This window comes from Mastigoproctus giganteus, chromosome 11, assembly GCF_048544385.1.
Source record: "Mastigoproctus giganteus isolate SK-2022 chromosome 11, ASM4854438v1, whole genome shotgun sequence".
Taxonomy (NCBI): Eukaryota; Metazoa; Arthropoda; class Arachnida; order Uropygi; family Thelyphonidae; genus Mastigoproctus; species Mastigoproctus giganteus.
The window spans coordinates 167848835-167871055 of record NC_143585.1 but is presented as its reverse complement, the minus strand read 5'-3'; the positions used below and the strand labels follow the sequence as shown (position 1 = coordinate 167871055).

The window sequence follows — 22221 nt, the reverse complement described above, 5'->3', positions numbered from 1 at the left end:
AGGAAGATGGTGATTATCCCTTGCATAAAGTAATGGTTGAGATGCACCTCGAGTAATGTGTAAAGGTCTGTAATCTTCATTTTAAGGAGGATGTGGACCTCTTGAAACTGGTGCAGATAAGGATAACAAGATTATTAATCAAGGACATAAAAGGGTCCTTGAAGTATTTTCTGGTATTCTTACAAGGAAATACTTCAGTTCTTCAAATTGCGGTGCTTGGAAACTAGGTACTGCAAGGAAACTTGATTGTAGTGTTTAAGGCTCTGAATTGATTCAGTAAACTATGCTGGTATCACCTTTACTATTTATAGGACAACCCACATGAAGGATCATAAATTTAAATTGAAAAGGTTTGATTTCAGGATTGATGTGGGAAACTTTGCTTTCAGTCAGAGAGTAATTGCTGGAACAAACTTCCATCTGGTCTTGTGGAAGTAATGTGAATAAATTTATGGAAGGCTTAGACAAATTACTAGAGGGGATGGACAATGATCTGTGGTAGTTTTTTTGGTGGGCTGATGCTCTATAAGTTTGCTGCCTTGCAGCATAATGCTGCAAAGTTTTCCTACCCTTCTGACACTGCCTCAGTAGTATCAGCAAATATTTCTTCACCGATTTAAGTGATCCATCCCTCCAAAAACAACCTCTCTATATAGACCATGCTGAGAAAAAATTCTACCCCTTGCTGCACAGTCTTACCAAGGCTAGATTGATTGATAGGCCTCTCATATACTCCTGGTAGCATGTCTGAGCAAGCTTATAATCGATAGTTCAATCAATTATTTCAGAATCAGTAAAGAAGAAATGATGTAATGTGCAACAGATAATGAATAATTATTTAAAACTTGCGAAATGATGTTGTTTATCATGGTGAAATCAAACCGAAAACTGAAGAGCAGCTAGAGAAAAAAAAATGAGCATTCACCACTGATGCTGAATTCACATGGAACTGAGCAACAGTTCAGTAGTTTTGTATGGATTTATGGATTTAAAAACAACAAATTCTTGTTTATCTTAGTATAGGCACAGCTATTCTGTTTCAAAAATACATATAATATTAAAAATAGCGAGCTTTTTTTAATAACTAACCTGTCTATTCGTTAAAGTAAATAATCATAAAATATCATTTAGTATATAGATGAAAGAATTTTAGAACCTCTGAGATTGGATTTTGTTTAAAAAATTTACCTTATTCATTGCAAAATGCTTACTTTTACTTAACAGTGAAATTTGGTGGGAGTTAGATAATTCTTCTTGTAGCATTAAGAAAAATACTTCTTTCTGAGCTTTAACTCATTTAGAATTGCTGTTTACCAGAGAAAATAGAAGTGATTTATCTGTTATGTAGCAGTCATGTTTTTGGATAATGCTATTAAGTTAAATTTGGGGGCAAGAGATGGGAGGAAAGGAAACTTGATCTTGTCGTAGTTCTGTATCCTTGAAAAAAGCCAGAGTGGTCTGGCATTTGAATTTTGTAATTTCCAGGGCTTTATATATGCACAATTTATATTCATTATTTTATTAAGATTACTGCATTATCTAACTTTGGGGTCTAGTTTTTATGTGTCTGAAAAGTTTGGTTTCTACTTTTTCATTTTTAAAAATGTATTTATGATAATATGAGTGTATGTTTGACCTATCTCAATGATTGTATCTGTGATATGTCGATCTAGTATATTTTACTTGCAAATTGTCTTCGCAATTTATCAGATCAATCATATTTTTGAAGTCATTTACTTCATAATTAACTTTACTAGGATTTTTAAGAAATGAACTGATTTTTGAATAACTTAAAAAATAATTTTATATATGTGTTATGGAAAATGCTTCTAATTTTGTATGCTTTACAGACTGTGGTACAGTGTTATTTTGTTATAATGTTGTAGTGGCTTTTCTTTTCTTTTTTTTTTTTTTTTTTTTTTTTTAGGATCTTAGAACCAGATTTTTGGTGGCTTATAGCTTCATTTATCAGGGTGGGGGATTATTGTCGTTCACATCTAAATTGTCTGTTGATGCACAATATTTTATTGCATTGTTTACTTGTGTGTGCTGAATTGTAGAACAGTTTTTTTTAATTACACTGTATGTTGTTGTTATTTGGTTTTTAGGAACATTAGCAACTAAGGCCATATTGCTCTGGGAATATGCAGTGGTCATTTCCTGACCTTTCCGCATCCTCCGTATTTGGTGGTGATGGGCTCGAACCCCGGTCTAATCAAGAAGCGTGTGCTACTCACTGCTGCTCCTTCCCACCTGGCTACAGGGGCGCATTTTACACTATATGAGTGATGAAATGATATAATACATAAACTAATCTGAATGAATAGGTTTCTATAAATATAAGTAGTTAATATTATTTCTTGTCTTTTAATATGTTTAAAAAGTTATTACTATTATTTTCTTGTTTTTTAAGCATGTATCTTAATCTGAGATGGAAAATGTTGAGTTGTTTTGTTAGTTTGTCTTATAGTTCTGTTGCTGATTGAGGACCCACCCTAAAGAGAGTACTAAGCTTACACTGGAAGATATACACTGAGTGATCATTGAATTATGACCACCTACCTAATACTTTGTAGGTCCTCCTTTTACCCTCAGTACAGTAGGGTGCCTCCGTAGCCAGGTGGGAAGGAGCAACAGTGCGTAGCACACACTTCTTGATTAGACTGGGGTTCGAACCCGTCACCACCAAATATGGAAAGGTCAGGGAATGACCACCGCATATCCCGGAGCAATATGGCCTTAGTTGCTAATGCTCCTAAAAATCAAATAACTAACTAACCAACCAGTACAGCAGCTATCTGACGTGGCATTGATTCAACAAGATGCCGGAAGCATTAGGGAAGAATGGCCAACCAAGCTGTGTGTGTGTAATGCGGTCAACAATGCAGGTATGGAGATAATTGGTGTATCCAGATGCCTGATACGCCTTTCCATAGTATCCCACAAGTGCTCTATTGGATTGATATCAGGGGAGTTTGGAGCCAATCCAAACAATATGTGGAAGTCAGAACTATGTTCCTCAAGCCTTTCCTGCACAACAAGTGCCCGATGACTCGGTACATTGTCATCTTGGACGACACCATCACCATTCGGGAAATAGTGTAACATAGCAGGGTGTACGCAGTCAGCAAGCAGTTGATGATAGTGGAGACCACTGACAACATTGTTCCACATGCACCAGGGGTCCAAGTTCCTGACAGCGAAACATGCCCACATCATACAACTGCCTTCCCCGGCCTGCACTTTTGATACCATGCATGATGGATCAAGAGCCTCATGTTGTTGATGCCAAATCTGTACACGACCATCGACGGTTTGGAGTAAATAATGTGACTCATCCAACCAGCACATCTTCCAGTCTTCTAACATCCAACTTGCATGCTCTTTGCACCAGGTGAGTCTTTTATGCTGATGAACCTTGGTTAGGAGAGGATGCCGTAGGGGTCTCTGCTGGTATAGCCCATATGTGCTATGCATGGTCATGGCAGATATTGTTCCGGGTTGGCCCATGTTGTATTGGATAGTCAACTCTTGAACAGTGCTGCACCTGTTCACCTGTACAAGTCGTCAGACCCGGCGCTTACCTCTAACTTTAACTTTTCGCTGACTTTTGCAGTTTTGCCGTCAGGTCGTTTGACCATTTTGATGCCAGTCTTGGTACACTTTAACTACGGCAGTTCTTGAACACCCCACCAATTCAGCCGTTTGGAAAATCAAGACACCAGCTTGTCAAGCACTCACAATCTGTCCTTTATCAAAGTCTGATAAATCCTTCCTTTTACTACCTACTGAACCACTGACACCTTATCTATGCTACGTAGGTCGACTAACTGCACACTCTCATACCTCATGTAGTCAACGGGTCGCATTCACTTTTCATAAGGGTGGTCATAATTCAGTGATCACTCAGTGTATTACTAAACTTAGTTTGTTTTTACTATTAGCAAAATATTTTGAGCCTAATTCTAGGATCTATAAATAAATATTTGTGCTTCCAATGGGCTTAGGCTTGTTACCTCAGTGATATTGATGAGAGTGTATCAGTCTTACTGTCTAAGTTTGCAGGTGATGCATGGGTTGGCAGGATGGTTAATGACACTAATTCTGCAACAAGATATAGAAAAATTAGGCAGATGGGCTGAGAAATGGCAACTGAAGTTTAACATTGACAAATGTTATGTACTGCATATGGATAGCAGTAACCCCAGGGTAATGTATCAGTTATGTGGTACTACACTCAGGGTAATGAAAAATGAAAAGGACCTGAATTGTGCAGTCTGATACATTACTCTGGGGTTACTGCTAACGTTCTCTGAGTAGTGCAGACAGGCTTCCAGGACAACTTATGGGGTCTTGTCAATGATATACAAGAATTTTGCTAACAGGGATAAGGAGGTGATTATCCCATTTTATAAAGGCATTGGTCAAGCTACACCTTGAATTAAAAAAAATGCATACAGTTCCGGAGGCCTCATTTTAGGAAGGATGTAGAGCTGCTGGAACAAGTACAGAGAAGAGCAACGAGATTGGTGAGGGAAATAAAAGGATGCTCTTATTAAAGAAAGGCTTCAGTTATGTAAATTGCATAACTGAAGGTTATGTAACTATTAAGGTTATGTAAATTGTAAGTGTCTGTAGACCCGGCACCTGCAAGGTGCTGGGGTCTACAGACACTGCAATTTACATAACCTTAAACACCTCGCTACAGACACTGAGTGAGGTGTTTAAGGCTTTGAATGGCTTGAGCAATGTCAGTGCTGATAGGATTCTTTCTCTTGCTCAGACTATGCACATGAAGGGATATAAATTTAAAATGAGGAAGGATGGTTGCAAAATAGATGTGTGGAAATTTGGCTTCAGCCAACGGGTTATTGATTGCTGGAATAAGCTTCCATTCTTCTTCCATGGAAGTGGATAGTTTGAATAAATTCAAGACACAACTAAACAAACTATTAGAGTGGACAGATAGGAAATGGGAATACCTGAACAATGTAGATTAATACTAATCTCCATTGTCAGGTATTTATTTATCAGCAATTGAAAATATTATTTTAAAATCCCCCCCCCCAAGTAACTTCTTACAGTTTAAAATGTTATTTATTTTAGACTGTTTCATTGATCATTGTTCTTCATTAATATCATCATAATCATAACAGAATTACAATGGAGAGGCTTTTAAATCAATTTAATATTCTGTCCCAGTTAAAGGTACACACTTGTAAATGAAGAATTTAATAGTATAACGTTTTTTTAATTCTAACCATTAAAAACAAGAAACAACTTAAAATTTAAAGTCATCTGTGAAATAAATGACTTAAACAGTATCATTTGTCTGATAAATTGCTGAGATAATTACCAAGCAAGACAAACTGGATCAACATCTGTGAAATATGGTTCTTTGGACGTATCAAACACAACAATTTTATTATTATCACAAATAAATCTCAAACACAAAAGTTAATTATTATCACAAATAAAATTTAAAAGTGAAGGCAGACAACCTTAACTTTTCACACACTGTAAAAAATAGTGTACACATTCCAAAGTGAGATAATATTGTAATACTAATAAAAGAAAATGATGAGTATAAATTTTACATTAAGTAACTGACAATTACGAAACAAACTAGTGACAAGGACATATATATATACAAGACCACCTATTTATTTTTCAAGGATACAGAACGTAGACAAGATCAAGTATTCTTCCCTCCCCTTTCACTAAAAAAAAAAAAAAAACCACAACTGAATAACATCCTCCAAAAAGCATGTAATTATTCCATAACATGTAAACTACCATTCTGTTGTTCTCTCACAAATAACAATCGAAAATGAGTTAAGGTCCAGAAAGAAATAAGTTTTCTCCTTGCTACAAGATGAATTATGTTCAAAGAAGTAACTCCTTCTAAATTTCAAAGGTAAGTAAATTATGTTCGGTCTGTAATCAATTTATTTAGGTTTAAGAGATGGGCATGCTTTAAATTTGCATCTCATGAGATTGAAATGTCTTTTTTTTTTGATCATTTAATCTTCTTTTAAAGTACTCATCTCTCTATCTGTGATGTGAGTTGCTTTAAAAGAAGCTTCTGCTGTTTTTAGTATTGGAATAGTTGATGCAGTAATTAGCAGCCACGCGCCATAATTAATGGCAGTTAAATAGGAAGTAGAATAAAACATTTTTTTAAAATTGTGTTTGTTTAAAACAGAAAATTATATTCTTTATTGCAGAAATTACATACATATACTATATGTGAATTTTGATATTACATAAGTTTACAGGAAGTGGGAAATTGTATCATTCAATTCTTGTTTAGATAAAATCTCAGTTCTATGTAAATAAAATATACACATGGAAAAAAAAAGAGAAAAAACAACAATAACACAGGGAGTAGTCTGTATACTTTAGGATGGCATTATATTTCTGTCAAATTTAAATATTTTTGTATAATATAATATGAATAAACTAGGAATCACAGAGCAGCTCCAAACTTCCTAGTACTTTGTTCTTCAACTAAGATAAATATCTGTATATTTCAACCTGTATTTTTATTTACTAGTTATTAAAATGTTCTTAATAAAACTTGTTTTGATCTTTCAATTATAGGGGCCAAGTGCAAGTGCATATGTTACATATTACAGAGCTGAAGATGCACTTAGAGCAATACAGGCAGTTAACAATATTCATGTAGATGGTCGGACATTAAAAGCATCTCTAGGAACAACAAAATATTGTAGTCATTTTTTAAAGAATCAGCAGTGTCCAAAAGCAGTAAGTATTTTTTTAAAACATTTGGCTAATTAATAGGAAAAAGAACTACTTGTCTAAAGCATATGAATATACTTCAATCAGTCTCGTCCATGTCATGGGGAGCTGATCGGTATACCTTACTACACCCGTACAAATCGTTAATCCGTTCACACCTGGATTACGGTTCTTCAGTATATGACTCTGCTAGGGTAAGCACATTAGAACGGCTGAAGATCATACAGCACAGTGCTTTGAAGACAACCCTAGGAGCTTTCAGGACTTCTCCAATCCAAAGTCTTTATATTGAAGTGCATGATCCCCCATACACCTGCATAGAAAAACACTACTGCTCCAATATGCTGTTAAGATCCAGAGTCTCCCATCGCACCCAAGTTGGGAGTATCTCTATAATACTCGGTGGGAATCGTTCTATGAGAGGAAGCCAAATGAAAATAGACCTGCTTCACTCAGGTTCAGAGTTGGAATGTCAATTTAAATGAAATTTTTCAGGACACAACTGCACCTGTTCCACCTTGGACTTGTCTGTCTCTCACATTGTGCACTTTCTCCAGTGGAGGGAAAAATATTATATCACCCTGCAATATCAGACAGTTACACTCAGTTCATGCTACTATGAACAACCATTCCTATAAAATTTATACAGATGGTTCCAAAACTGACAAAATGATAGGCGCTGCTGCAGTTTTTCCTTCATGTACGATTTCAGCCACACTATCGCTAGCTTTCAGCGTCTTCACAGCTGAATTATATGCCATTAAGTTAGCGCTTAGTAAGATTATTGAGCTTTCCATCTCACCTGCAATAATTTACACCGACTCCCTCAGTGTTGTCTCTGCCATAAAGAAGTAGTTCTCATATTCTCATCCTATCTTGAAACAGATTCATTCCCAGCTATTCTGTTGCAGTGTTCCAATCAAGTGATCAGTTTCTGCTGAATTCCTGGCCATTCTGGGATTCCTGGAAATGAAAGTGCCGACTCTGCTGCTAAACAATCTCAAACCTCTTTCTCACAATACCCTCAGGTTCCTTACAGCGACTATAAGTTTTTCATTCGTAAAGCATTCTACGATAAATGGTCACAGATCTAGAAAGGTAACATCAACAATAAACTTTACCAGATAAAGAAGATCCAAAGCTGTGGCTCTCTAGCTTCCAACGAAACAGACGAGAAGAAGTGGTATTAACAAGGCTTAGAATTGGACACACTCACCATACCCATCTCTTCCTGCTAGTGGGAGAAAACCCACCTCAGTGCTCATCCTGTCAGATGCAACTTACGGTTTGTCATTTTCTGGTTGAGTGTCCCTTATATTCAGCCATTTGATCAAACACTTTCTGATCACTCTTAACGTTGAACAGCTCATCTAATTTGTGTCATGTATTAGGAAATGAAGATATACAAGAACTTTTCATGTATTTAAAACATATTGGCCTGTACAGAAGCATATAATTTAACATCTCTAACGATATGTTGCCTGTTAATAAACTGTGAAAAGACACAATTTGGCCTCAGTAGCCCTTGTCGTTAATCCCAATAACAACAACAAGAACCCTGATAGACTAAGTACATTGGCTTGAACCCATACTGCACAGTTCTCTTCATCTTGCACTAGGTGCATACTGTACATCTCCAGTTCAGAGCTTATATGCTGAAGATAATGAAACCTCCTTGCATCTATGTGAACAAATTCTTCTGTTAAACGACACAGCAAAACTCAAAGGGCAACCGGACAACCCTACTTTGAATGGACTTTTCTTGCCCAAATGGGAGAATCTTTACATTGCTTACCCATGTACAAATGTATCAACAGGCATATACTTCCGTTCCCTGCTTACTGACTGGCAATTTGACCTTGGTAGTCTATAGAGGCAGTAGGCTGATACAGCCTAATGCCTCTCGTACAGTTCCACCTTGGGGCGCCTCTGTAGCCAGGTGGGAAGGAGCAGCAGTGCGTAGCACACGCTTCTTGATTAGACCTGGGTTCGAGCCCATCACCACCAAATACGGAGGATGCGGAAAGGTCAGGGAATGACCACTGCATATCCCGGAGCAATATGGCCTTAGTTGCTAATGCTCCTAAAAACCAAATAACATAACAAACAGTTCCACCTTGGACTTATTATATACTGCTGTGCGACTTTTCATTCACAGCATGGGGAAGGGGCACCTCCATAGCCAGGTGGGCAGGAGCGGCAGTGCATAGCACATGCTTCTTGATTAGACTGGGGTTCGAGCCTGTGACCACCAAATACGGAGGATGCGGAAAGATCAGGGAATGACCACAACATATCCCCGGAGCAATATGACCTTAGTTGCTAATGCTCCTAAAAAAAAAAAAAACCAAAAAAAAATTGTTACAAGACTACAAACCGGAGACCTCCTGGTTGAAACAACCATTCCAAACATACTGAAGGCTATTGAAGACAACTTTAATAGACTTTTGGCCCTTGAGGCTGTCACAGACATTCTCTCAGATATGCCAGACAAGTTGTGCTTGCTACCTGGGAGTCTAAAACACTGATAGAACTGATATTCGGGTGACACTTAAGTGGACCTAATTTTGGCAATGTCCGGACGGTCTGTGACAGCCAACTCCTCTGCTTGCACCTTTAGAATGGTGGGACTGTTAGTAATCTTCGGTATAACCCCCATGTGCAAGCACGCTGTGGGTGACCACCCAGGTGTGAACCAACGTAAGCAGGTGTCGAAGTGTGGCACCCACACCACACCACATGGAGGAATGCTGCTGCTCTGTGTTACCAGGCAATACTAGGTGGTGGATGACTCTCATCAACTGGTGCAATATCACCACTTTGCTTATTGGAGGGTTGAAGTGGTGGAACCCATGTTTAGTCTCCAGAGCAAAGTTCCGGTCAACCCTTCCCATCTCTTCCTTCTTGCAGTATAACTTTGAGGTTATGATGGAGATCATGGCGAGATCCAATGTTCCTTACATTTCAAGGGTACAGCTCTAAAACAGTGTTTGCAGGCCGGCCGCTAGTTAGTGCACTGGACCGAACCTATTGGTAACTCTCTTGGAGGCTTCTAGATCAGCTAGTGCATAATTTTGTTACCTCTACTCTGCCAGATAGTGACTGGAGGGAGTCCGAGTAGTGTGCACGTGGGGGGGGCATTGTCGAGCTCACGTTATGTCAAGGACCTGGGTATATTCTTACCAGTGTATGCCCTATCCAAAAATTTCATAACTTCATACAGCATGTCCCCCTCCCACCCTTTTCTTACTATTGAATATACCATGAATTGTCAAACTAATAGAGAAGCCTATCTGCGAAAAGATCTAAACCTCCCAAACACTTCCTAGTTCATTTTAAAATATACGTGGTCTCAGTTCTAATCTCAACAATGTCTATTTCCACTTGCAGTCTGCCAAACCCCATGTACTTTTTCTGACAGAATCTCAGTTATCGGTTGATTTAACTGCTGCTCATCTCAGTTGCCCAAATTATTCGCTGTATGTTTCTTTTAGCCTCAAAGGTGGTACTTGAGGATATGTCCGTTCCGATATTCCCTGACAGAGACTTGGTAATTTGGAATCTCCTCTTTTCGATCTTATCTGGCTTAAAATCTCTCTGCCTCATTCTGTCAACTTCATTTGTTGTGTCTACCCTTCTCCCAACTCCACTAATCACTTGAAGCTCTTTGACTTCCTCTCTTTGCAACTTGACTTTCTCCAGTCCAACTTTCCTAACAGTGAGGTAATTTTCCTTGGTGATTTTATTGTTCACAACTATAGCTGACTTCTGTTTTCTTGTCACATCGACCCGGCTGGTCAAGATGCTGAGGCTTTTGCAATTACTAATTACCTCGGTCAGATTGTTTATTTACCTACCAGAATACCGGACAATTCTAACCATACAGCCAACATGCTTGATCTTTTTCTCACAAACAACCGTTCTAAGTACATGGACGAAGGGAGTGGTCCTTTAAGCACATCAGATCACAACTTGGTGATTGTCTCTTCTCCAGTGGAGCCTTTATCTCATGGCTATTCCCAACCTTGTGTTGTTTGGCATTACAAGGATGCAAAATGGGATGACCTGCGAGATTTCTTTTTTTGGTCTTATTACTGTTCAAAACTTCTGATGCCAACGTTTGCCCAGATTGTGTCAGTGAAATTATTCTTGTAGGAATGGAATCCTTTATTCCACACTCCACCTTAAAATCTCGTCCTGTATCCAAACATTGGTTTTCCAATAAATGTGCTAAGGTTGTTCAAGAGAGAAAATGTTGCATATCGTAATTCACTTGTTTCCAAGTCTTCAGTTTAATTTTCTGCCTACACCAAAGCTTGCTACGCTTGTAAAGCAGTTATTAATCAGTCCAAACTAGATTTTGAACAGGCTAAGAATACAAAACTTGCTTCTCACTCTAATAGTATCCGAGCATTCTGGTCTCTTGCCAAAGCTATTGGCCCCAAGAACCGTTGGGGCCAATAGTTTTGGCAATCTTTGCTCCCACCTCTGTCAAAACCAGATGGTTCTGTTGTCACTTCAGCCGAAGATAAAGCTGACCTGCTAGCATTCCATTTGAAAGAGAGAGTGGGAATAAAAGAAGTCAGTTCAGAAGAACAGTGCCCATTGAAGTATCTGTAGAAAAGGCATGCGGAAAAACACTACGTCTATGAGACAGTGAGTGGAAAGACTCTGTTAGAGAGGAATCATTAATTAATTAACCTATCTGCTCGCTTCTGAATGGAATCTAGAAGCCTGAGAGAGGTTTTGGCGGCACTGCCCCAGATGTTTGAACAATATTCCATGGTAGGGCGGATTTGCAATTAGTACAGAGTGAACAGCAGTTTGGAAGAAAAGTAACACTGAGAGTGAAAGAGAACACCAAGTTTTTTAGATGCAGAGGAAGCAATATTTGTAATGTGCTTGTGTGTGTGAGAGAGATTAGAAGTCAGTGTAATCCTCAAAAAAAGATATATCAACTTGCCTAGAAATTGGGGTGTCACCAAATATAAGCATCGGAGCAGAAGAGTCTGTTTTGTGAGATATAAGACAAGGCTGAGTTTTAAATGAAATCAACTAAGTTATCTTTGCCCCACTGTAAAATTACCTGGAGATCGGCATTTAAGGAATTGATAGTGGATATTTGAGAGGATGAAGCTGATTGAGCAGGGCAAGGTTTCTCATACTGGAAAGTGGAATGCACTGTGCTATCATCAGCAAAACTATGGATAGGATTTCCAGTCAATGGAAGAAGGTCATTAATATACAAGAGGAAAAGTGTTGGGGAAAGAACTGAACTTTGGGGAACACCTGCATTAATGTAGAAGTTAGAAGACAGAGAGCCATATACCATCACCCTCAGTGAATGTGATGGTAGATGGAAATCAGAGAGAAAACTGGATAACCGATTACAAAAAACAGTTGGCAAACCATAAGATGAAAGCTTGCCCCAAAACCTCTCTCAGTCTTCTAGATTCCATTCAGAAGAGGGCAGTTAGGTTAATTAATAACTCCTCTCTAACAGAGTCTCCCCACTGTCTGTCTCATAGACATACTGTTTCTGCTGCATGCCTTTTCTACAGATACTTCCATGGGCACTGTTCTTCACTGTTATTCATGCTCTCTCTTTCAAAACATTCCGAACAAGTGCCGCCACCAGCCAACATCCATTTACTGTCCAAGTTGAAACTCACAGAACCAACTTTTCATCTTCCTCGTTTATTCATTCAACTGCTGTTTTCTGGAACAACCTTCCTTTTTATGTATTTCCTAAAAATTACAGTCTACAGAAGTTCGAGTGTAATGTCAACAAATATCTTCTTTTGTCCTCTCAACCTCCAACCAAAGCATGGTACTATGTACTATAGGTTCTAATACCTCTTGTGTTTGGAGTTTTCATAAAAAAAAAAAAAAAAAAAAAAAATTATTTGCTCAATGCAAACAGTAGTGGTAACTCATAATCCTGATTAATGATCCATGTGGAAATTTAATAAGGCGAACATGGGATGGCTTTTCTGCCAAAATACAGCCAACCGGGCTAGCCGAGTGGGTAAAGTACCTGCCCGGCAACCCAAAGGTCGCGGGTTCGATTCCCGCCTCGGGCTTGGATCAAAGTACTGCAAAAACTGCAAAAACCTTGGGAGGTGCAATATGGCCACAGAAGCCGATGCTCCAACAACTACCAAATCAAAAAAAAAAAAAAAAAAAATCTGCCAAAATGCTTTTAGATAGAATTTATTTAAATGAAGCTAAATGCAACTGGGCATAATATTTTTAGAGTTTAAGATTCTATATCTATATAATATTTGTTTAGATACACCATAGACATCTCTTAAAGATAAACTATGATATTAGTTTGAAAGGCATCATTTCATCTGTATCTCATATTGGGCTCATCCTTCACAGCGAGTTGCCCATATATTGCTCTACCTCAAATAAGTAACGTTTCACCAATAGAGAACAACTTCATGCAGTTCACGCTCACAGATATTTTGATTTTTCTCCAATGTATACAGATGGCTCTGAATCTAACTCAAACGTTGGAGTAGCAGCTGTGTTCCTAAATACCACTATTTCAGCATCCCTTCCACCCGAATTCAGTATCTGCTCAGTAGAATTATATGCAATTAAACTAGACTTAGAAAATCTCTCTTTTAACTGCTCATTAAAATTTGTTATTTACACTGATTCCCTCAGCTCAATTATGGTATTATGTAACTCCTCAGATAAAGTTCACCCTTTTCTAAATGAAATTAGAAGATTATTACTGCAGATTGAAGAGCGCCACCAACTGTGATCACCTTCTGCTGGATTCCAGAATTTCTGGTAATGAACTGGCCGATAAAGCTGCAAAAAATCCATCTACCTTAGATTTAACCAATATCCCTGTTCCAGCATCAGACTATCCACAAATCATTCATGGTGCATGCCTAACAGAATGGACAGCACTCTGGCACCCTCAAACAAAAAATAAACCTTTTCAATTTAAACAGGATCCTAAAATTTGGCGTTCGAGTGTCCGTATATCAAGACATGAAGAAATGTCCTTTCGAGAGCAAGAATAGGCCATACACATTTGACTTGCCTTCATTTACTCACAGGAGATGATCCACCACAGTGTCTAAATTGTTCTATCAATTTGACTGCTAAACACATTCTCATTGAATCCCCATACTATAAACAAGACAGAAATACAACCCTGCTATCATTGGTTAATCTTCGGGAACTAATAACTCTAGAGAATGTCATTGGTGAAAATGCAAATATTACTGAATTTTTTAAATTCCTGAAGAAAATTGGAGTTTTTAGTCAATTCTGATTTCAGCCTTTTCTGACGTTACAAGAATTTCTCATATCTTATTACAAAAAATGAATAGGTGCATTACAGCCAAAGCTGCTTATGCACCATCAAACCCCCAAAACCAACAACAACCACCAGCTAGGAAAACTGCCAGCTATGACAGCTATATGACTCAGCTAGGAAAACTGCCAGCAACTAAATACCATCCACGACAATTCTGAGAGCATGCTCTCAGAATTTCACTGGGAACTTTCATAACCTTTCCAGTACAGACTTTCTATGTAGTAGTAGTGGAATGTGATGCAAGAAAGCAAGTGTATGAGCTTATGCAAAATCAGCCAAAAAAAAAAAAAAAATCACACCATTCCCTCCAAATGCCTGTCCAGTTCCTCCTTAAATTTATTCAACCTATCAACTTCCACAATGACAGATGGAAGTTTGTTCCAGCAATTAACCACCCGCTGGCTAAAGGGAAATTTCCGCACATCTATTCTACATCTGTCTTTTCTTAATTTGAATTTATGCCCCCTTAGGTTCGTAATCTGAACAAGTGGAAGGATCCCATCAGAATTCAGCGTACTCAACTCATTCAAGGCCTTATACACCTCAATCAGATCACCGCGCAGGTGCCTAGTCTCCAGCCACTGCAACTTGCAGAACTTAAGCCTCTCTTGATAAGAGGATCCCTTCATTCCCCTCACCAATCTTGTTGCCCTTCTCTGTACACGCTCAAGCAAATCTACATCCTTCCTAAAATGAGGCCTCCAGATCTGTACGCAGTACTCAAGGCGTGGCCTGACCATTGCCTTATACAGAGGGACAATCACCTCCTTCTCCCTGCTAGCAAAATTCCTATATATCATTGACAAAATCCCATGACCTGCCCTGGCAGCCTGTCTGCATTGCTCAGAAAACTTCATATCTGACTGCACAATTACTCCCAGGTCTTTTTCATTTTCTACCACCTTAAGTGTAGTAACACACAGTTGGTACATTTCTCATGTTGAAGCAGATGAAGCCACATTACATATTTGTAGGGAATCACTGCCTTTGCTCTATGAGTATGCTGCTGCAAAAATTCATAGTCTACCATCCAGCCCTAGTTGAAGAAATCTTTGAAGATATCATGAAAACAACCTGCCTCTTTCTGACTAACAAAACTCAATAGAGGCTAGAATATCAAGTTATACAATATATTTCACAACATAGCATTTCCAGTTACATCCTGGGAAAGTATCCATGAATCTTGTATTGACCATTTTCAACACTGGGCAAAGAATATCATACTTTCTTGCAAAATTAAATGATTCCATGCAGTTTATTCAATATCTGATTCTCAGCCCTTTGAAATTTACACCAGCGGTTCAAAAATTGGCACTTGTAAAGGAAATGGTAAAAGAACGGAAGGTTACCACCTTCCGTTCTTTTACCACTCAATCTGATTACCAATAACATGTAGATTTTTCCAGTTGAACTTTAATCCATTGCTTTATTTCTGGATTGGGTAATTGAACTTTCTATTTCATGTGCTTTGATACAGATCTTGTCAGTGCAGTCTCTGTCAAAAGAAGTAACCTCTTCCCTTCACATCCTATTTTAAAAAGAATCCAGTTAAGTTAACCTCTTTCAATGAGTCCAACCAAACTGTAACATTCTGCTGTATCCTAGACCACTTGGGCATCTCCAGAAGTGAAAGTATGATGTTGCCACAAAACAACCCCATGATAAAATCAAGTACCTTATATAAATTATAAAAAGGATTATACAGGCACAATGCAGAAACCACTGAACTGAATTGTGGTGAGCCCAAGCTAATAATAAACTCCTACACATAAAAACTAAACAAAATATTGTGAATTGAGCCTTCTAGCATAATTAGCATTAGCATTAATAGAGGAATATAATGGAAGAAGCAGCTTACACAGCATCAGCCAAATAAAAAAAAAAAACTTTTCCCATTTCACCCATCCATTCGTTCCAAATGTTTGTCTAGTTCTGCCTTGAATTTATTTAAGCTGTCAACTTCTACAACAACTGATGGAAGTTTATTCCAGCAATCAACCACCCACTGGCTGAAGGCAAATTTCTGCATGTTTTTCCTCAATTTAAATTTATCTGCCTTCAGGGAATTAATCTGGGCAGGAGAAAGAATCCCGTCAGCATTGAACTTGCTTAAACTGTTCAAGGCCTTATACTCCTCAATCAGATCACCTCGCAGGTGCCTATTCTCCAGACATTGTAATTTGCAAAACTTAAGCCTTTTTCCGTAAGAGCAACACTTTGTTCCATTCACTGATTTTGTTACTCTTTTCTGTACTCATTCCAGCAGCTCTATATCCTTCCTAAAATAAGGACTCAAGGTGTGGCCTGACCATTGCCTTATACAAGGGGATAATCACCTCCTTATGCCTATTAAAAAAAATTCCTGTATATCATTGACATGCCACCATGCTACTCTTGCAGACCATCTGCAGTGGTCAGAAAACTTCATATCTGACTGCACAATTACTTCCAGGTCCTTTTCTTTCTCTAACACCCTGATTGTAGTCCACACAGTTGATACATTACTCTGGGGTTCCTGCTCCCATATGCAGTACTTTACATTTGTCAATGATGAACGTTTGTTGCCACTTCTCAGCCCATCTGCTCAACTTTCCTAGATCTTATTGCAGTAGCATACTGTCACCAATGTCATTAACAATGCTGCCAATCTTCATATAATCTAAAAAAATAGACATTAAGCCTGATATACATTCATTAATATCATTAATAAATACAGAAAACAAAAATCGACCCAACACTGAATCCAGCGGGACTCCACTAATAACATTAGTCCAAGAAGAGCAGTGTCCGTTGATTACCACTCAGTCTTCTCCCACTCAACCATCCCTTTATCCATTGCAGCAATGTATATAAAGTGCTTAGCATCATAATACACAGCCATTTCTGTATAAACAGAAAATTTTTAAGGTGGCATCGTTTTAGGTTATATCTCATGTTGTGAATACCTTCACAACGAGTTGCCATGATATTGCACTATTTCGAATAAGTAACGCTTCACCTAAGGAGAAGACTAGTGTTACTTATTCTCAGATAGGTACCACCACCCAGACAGCACTGTTTCAGGGCTATTTGGCCCTTCGTCAGTGAGTGGGTAGGTACCCAAGTGATGCAATGATGGCAAAAACAGTTATGAAGTATAACTCCACAATATGAGAGATGCCTGATGGTGTATGATGTATTTAGACTAAGGCGCATTTAGGGCTAGAGCCTCAAGCTGCGAACAAATTTAGACTATGTATATAAAGTGCTTAGCATCATAATACACAGCCATTTCTGTATAAACAGAAAATTTTTAAGGTGGCATCGTTTTAGGTTATATCTCATGTTGTGAATACCTTCACAACGAGTTGCCATGATATTGCACTACTTCGAATAAGTAACGCTTCACCTAAGGAGAAGACTAGTGTTACTTATTCTCAGATAGGTACCACCACCCAGACAGCACTGTTTCAGGGCTATTTGGCCCTTCGTCAGTGAGTGGGTAGGTACCCAAGTGATGCAATGATGGCAAAAACAGTTATGAAGTATTGTGGAGTTATACTTCATAACTGTTTTTGCCATCATTGCATCACTTGGGTACCTACCCACTCACTGACGAAGGGCCAAATAGCCCTGAAACAGTGCTGTCTGGGTGGTGGTACCTATCTGAGAATAAGTAACACTAGTCTTCTCCTTAGGTGAAGCGTTACTTATTCGAAGTAGTGCAATATCATGGCAACTCGTTGTGAAGGTATTCACAACATGAGATATAACCTAAAACGATGCCACCTTAAAAATTTTCTGTTTATACAGAAATGGCTGTGTATTATGATGCTAAGCACTTTATATACATAGTCTAAATTTGTTCGCAGCTTGAGGCTCTAGCCCTAAATGCGCCTTAGTCCATTGCAGCAATTTGCCCCTTAATGCCGCACTTCCCAATTTGTGCAGCAGTCTTCCATAGGCAATAGGCAACAGTATGAAAAGCCTCCCTAAGATTCAAGTATATGAAGTCAAAATTATTCTTTGCATCCAGTTCCCTTGTGACCATATCATAGTATCGAATAAAATTTTTTTAGACAAAACTTCCTCGTAACAAACCCATGATGTGTCTGAACTATAACTGCAGTCTTGTCTATATGATCCTGCAGTGCTTCTTTAACCAGTGACTCCATTGTTTTTCCTGTAACAGAATTTAACCTAACAAGTCTCTAATTACTTTTTTTTTTTTTGTTAGTTGTTGGCACATCGGCTTCTGTGGCCATAATGCACCTCCCAAGGTTTTTGCAGTACTTTGATCCAAACTCGAGGCAGGATTCGAACCCGCGACCTTTGGGTTGCCAGGCAGGCACTTGACCCACCTGGCTAGCCCGGTCAGCTTCTAATTACTTTTGTCACCCTTTGATACTTCTTTGTGAATTGGGGACACATTTGCACATCTCCAATGCATGGTTACCTCCTGTGACTCCAAAGGAGCTTTCAAAATTATGGTTAAGGGTGTGCTTATTTTTTTGCTGCCTCCTTTAATATCATTGGATAGATTCCATCCACCACATGTGCCTTCCTTACATTCAATTTCCACAGTTTCTCCTCCACTTTAGTCTCAGTTATTTCAAAATCATTTAGATCCCTGCTAGAGTTTATAAGCTTATTGCCTCCACTACCCGACAGACTACCTCATGTGTCAATGTAGATGCAAAATACTTATTTAGTTTGTCAGCTAGGTCAGCAGGTTCATCAATAATCGAACTGTCAATATCAAGTGGTCTAATCTGATTCATCCTCTTCCTTCTAGAGTTTACTAAGTAAAGAACTTTTTGCTAATTTTCTGTGCATCCTTTGCCAAACATTTGCATCAGCCAAAAAAAAAAAAAAAACAGACCCTTCTCATTTCACCCATCCACTCACACCAAATGTTTGTCTAGTTCTGTCTTGAATCTGATTAAGCTATCAACTTCTACAGCGACAGGTGGAAGTTTGTTCCCTGGGGACTCACATCTGGTGAGTATGGGCTGGGAACACCTAGGGTCCTGAGCTGAATATCATCATTCTTTTCTTTCTTGGTGATTCCTTTCTACTTCTGACTCTCTCTCTCTCTCTCTCTCTCTCTCTCTCTCAGGGTAACTTGGGGATTTTTTTTGGCTAGTACAGCATAAGCCTCAGGCTTTATTATTATTATTATTATTAGCCATATGGTGCAATAACAATAATAATAATAATAATCATCAACCACCCGCTGGCTAAAAGCAAACTTCCGCACATCTATCTTACAACTGTCTTTCCTCAAATTGAATTTATGCCTTCTCAGGCAATTATTCTGAGCAAGAGGAAGAATCCCATCAGCACTGAGCATGCTCAAACTATTGAAGACTTTATACATTTCAATCAGATCACCTCGCAGGTGCCTAGTCTCCAGACACTGTAATTTGCAAAACTTAAGACTTTCTTCATACGAGCAACCCTTTGTTCCATTCATTAATCTTGTTGCTCTTCTCTGTACTCATTTCCAACGGCTGTACATGCTTTTCTTAAAATGAAGTCTCCAGACCTGTATACAGTACTCGACGTGTGCCCTGACCATTGCCTTATTCAAGGAGATAATCACCTCCTTATCCCTGCTAGAAAAATTTCTGTATATCATTGACAAGACACCATGAGCTACTCTTGCAGACTGTCTGCACTGCTCAGAAAACTTCATATCTGCCTGCACAATTACTCCCAGGTCCTTTTCACTCTCTACCACTCTCAGTGAATCCACACAGTTGATACATTACTCTTGGTTACTGCTTCCCATATGCAGTACTTTACATTTGTCCATATTAAACTTCATTTGCACACTCTCAGCCCATCTGCTCAACTTTTCTAGATCTTATTGCAGCTTACTGTGATTAGTGTCATTAGCAATCCTGCTGATCTTTATATCGTCTGCAAACTTGGACATTAAGCTTGATATACCATCATCAGTATCATATATAAATACAGAAAACAATAATGGACCCAACACTGAACCCGGAGGGACTCCATGAATAACTTTATTCGACAATTAGCAGTGTTCATTGATTACCACTCTCGGTTTTCTCCCCCTCGACCATTCCTTTATCCATAGCAGCAATTTGCCTCTCAGGAGTGCATGAATCACTTTCCCACCTGCCAGTGGCTACTGTTAGTCTATTAGTCTGTGTATCCCCTCAAGCTTGCAGTTTTCTGACACATCTAACACTGCCTCACTAGCTTCAGCAAATATATTCTTGCACCCTTTATATTTAAGTATATCCCATCCCTGTAGAAGCAGTCTCTCCTGTTAACAAACACAGACGAGACTGTGAAAAATTCTACCCCATGAGCTTTGCACAATCTCTCCAGGGTCGAATTGATTGACAAGGCTCTCATCGTATACCCCCTCCTATCGTGTCTGGGCAGAATTACAGACACTTTCAAATTCAACCCTAACTTGGGGCATTTTTTTTCAGTATTGACCTGTACTTGTTAAGTAATTCTGCCGTTTTCCTACTCTTAATATCATTGGTGAACACGTGTACAATAATATCACCTTTTGTGCCCTTAAAAGATATTGGCTTTACAATGCCATCAACTTTTGTCCCAGGCAGACATACCCTGGTCCTGTTCCACCTATCCTTTTTGCACAATATATTCCCTGTTTCCCTGACAATAGAGTCACTGACAACAACTATAGCCACTCCCCGACTTGCATAATGGTTGTGTCCCACGAAACTCTACGTAACTTGAAATTTATGTAAGTCGGAATTTCCCAAAATGCTTATGCAGCATTCGCAACTATGCACGCTGAATCTGATTGAAGCAAAAAAGAAATTTTCGATGATCATGTAAATAGAATTATTTATTAAATTTTTTTTATCATCTTCCGCAGGAAAAATGACAAAAGTGTACAAAATTACAAAAATTTCAAAATTAATAAAATTACAAAAAGAGAGAGGAGACAGGCATAAAATCAGCAAGTTTTACCTTTTGAGCATCGTTGCCAGAATTAACTCTCCAGCTGATAAGCATGCTGCTGTGGAAGTTGAGGGCTGTGGAGATTTAGAATGGGTTTTTCCCAACACGTCAAAAATTTCTCTGCAGCTGCAGAATCGGCACTTGCGACTTAACCACATACTCTGTTTTGGAAACCAGTGCAATGCTTAAACCTTTTAAATCACCCTTTACTTGCCACAAACTTGGCTTGGGTTTTGCCATACTTATCCTTAATTATCTTCATAAATACTTCTTGCTTTTGCTTGAATGGCCATTGGACTCAGAGGCGCTTGCTTCTGAATCTGATTTTCCATCCATATTCTTAATATCTTTTCCATCTTCGATATAGCACCTGAATCCTGTTTTGTGATCACTGTTGATCCTTTAATATGTTCTTTTATACACGCACTGTCCCTTAAAATAGTATTCAATGTTGAAGTAGCAAGACTTAATTCTGTGCAACAGATGACGAAATTTTTTCCTACTTCGTACTTCTTGATTAATCATCTTCATTTCTAAATCAATTTTGTTTTGTTATCTAGCACTGCCAGCACTTGCACTTTCCATTGGTCCCTTTACCTTCACCATTGTTATAAGTAAATAGGAATGAAGAGAAGATTCTGACAATTTATTTGTTTTTTGTATGATTGAAGATTTCAGTGAAGGGGAACTCATTTTACTATAATACCGTAACAAAAAACCCCCTCAGAATTCCAGTTATCAGTATTATTGCAAATGGAATAAGACCAAGTTTACAACCTTTTATAATAGATTGCACTAACAGAAAAGCCCAATAAACCGGAAAGTGCAAATTATTATTTTTTTTTTTATGGTAGTTTCCTCCAGAAATGTGTTTTAGAAAAATATGATAAATGTGATCAAAATTGATTATTATAACTGATCATATGATAACAATGAAAGTGTAGTGCAATTTCCATTATAAAAATGGCCTTTTAGAGAGATAAATAACTTAGTTATATAGCGAAAATTTCAACTTCCGAGGTCTTGGAATGAATTACAAAAAAAAAAAAAAAAATTGTTATTGAGTTATTTTCATGATACCTCCATTTATTCCTACGGGATGGAAAATACGTTTCCATGATTTTTTTTAAGTTTGCACCAGCCGGCAAAAACTTATGTAAAGT

General features: G+C 38.3%; 1 protein-coding gene across 4 annotated transcripts in view; it reads left to right on the top strand.

Moving 5' to 3' along the window:
* LOC150078561 (uncharacterized) overlaps positions 1–22221 on the top strand; it is a 773569-nt gene that overhangs the window by 272073 nt on the left and 479275 nt on the right. For all 4 annotated transcript variants that reach the window (XM_090385507.1, XM_090385508.1, XM_090385509.1 and 1 more), the window contains exon 8: positions 6604–6768. In XM_090385507.1, coding sequence (XP_090241633.1) covers positions 6604–6768 — 165 coding nt within the window. The remainder of the gene's footprint in view (positions 1–6603; positions 6769–22221) is intronic.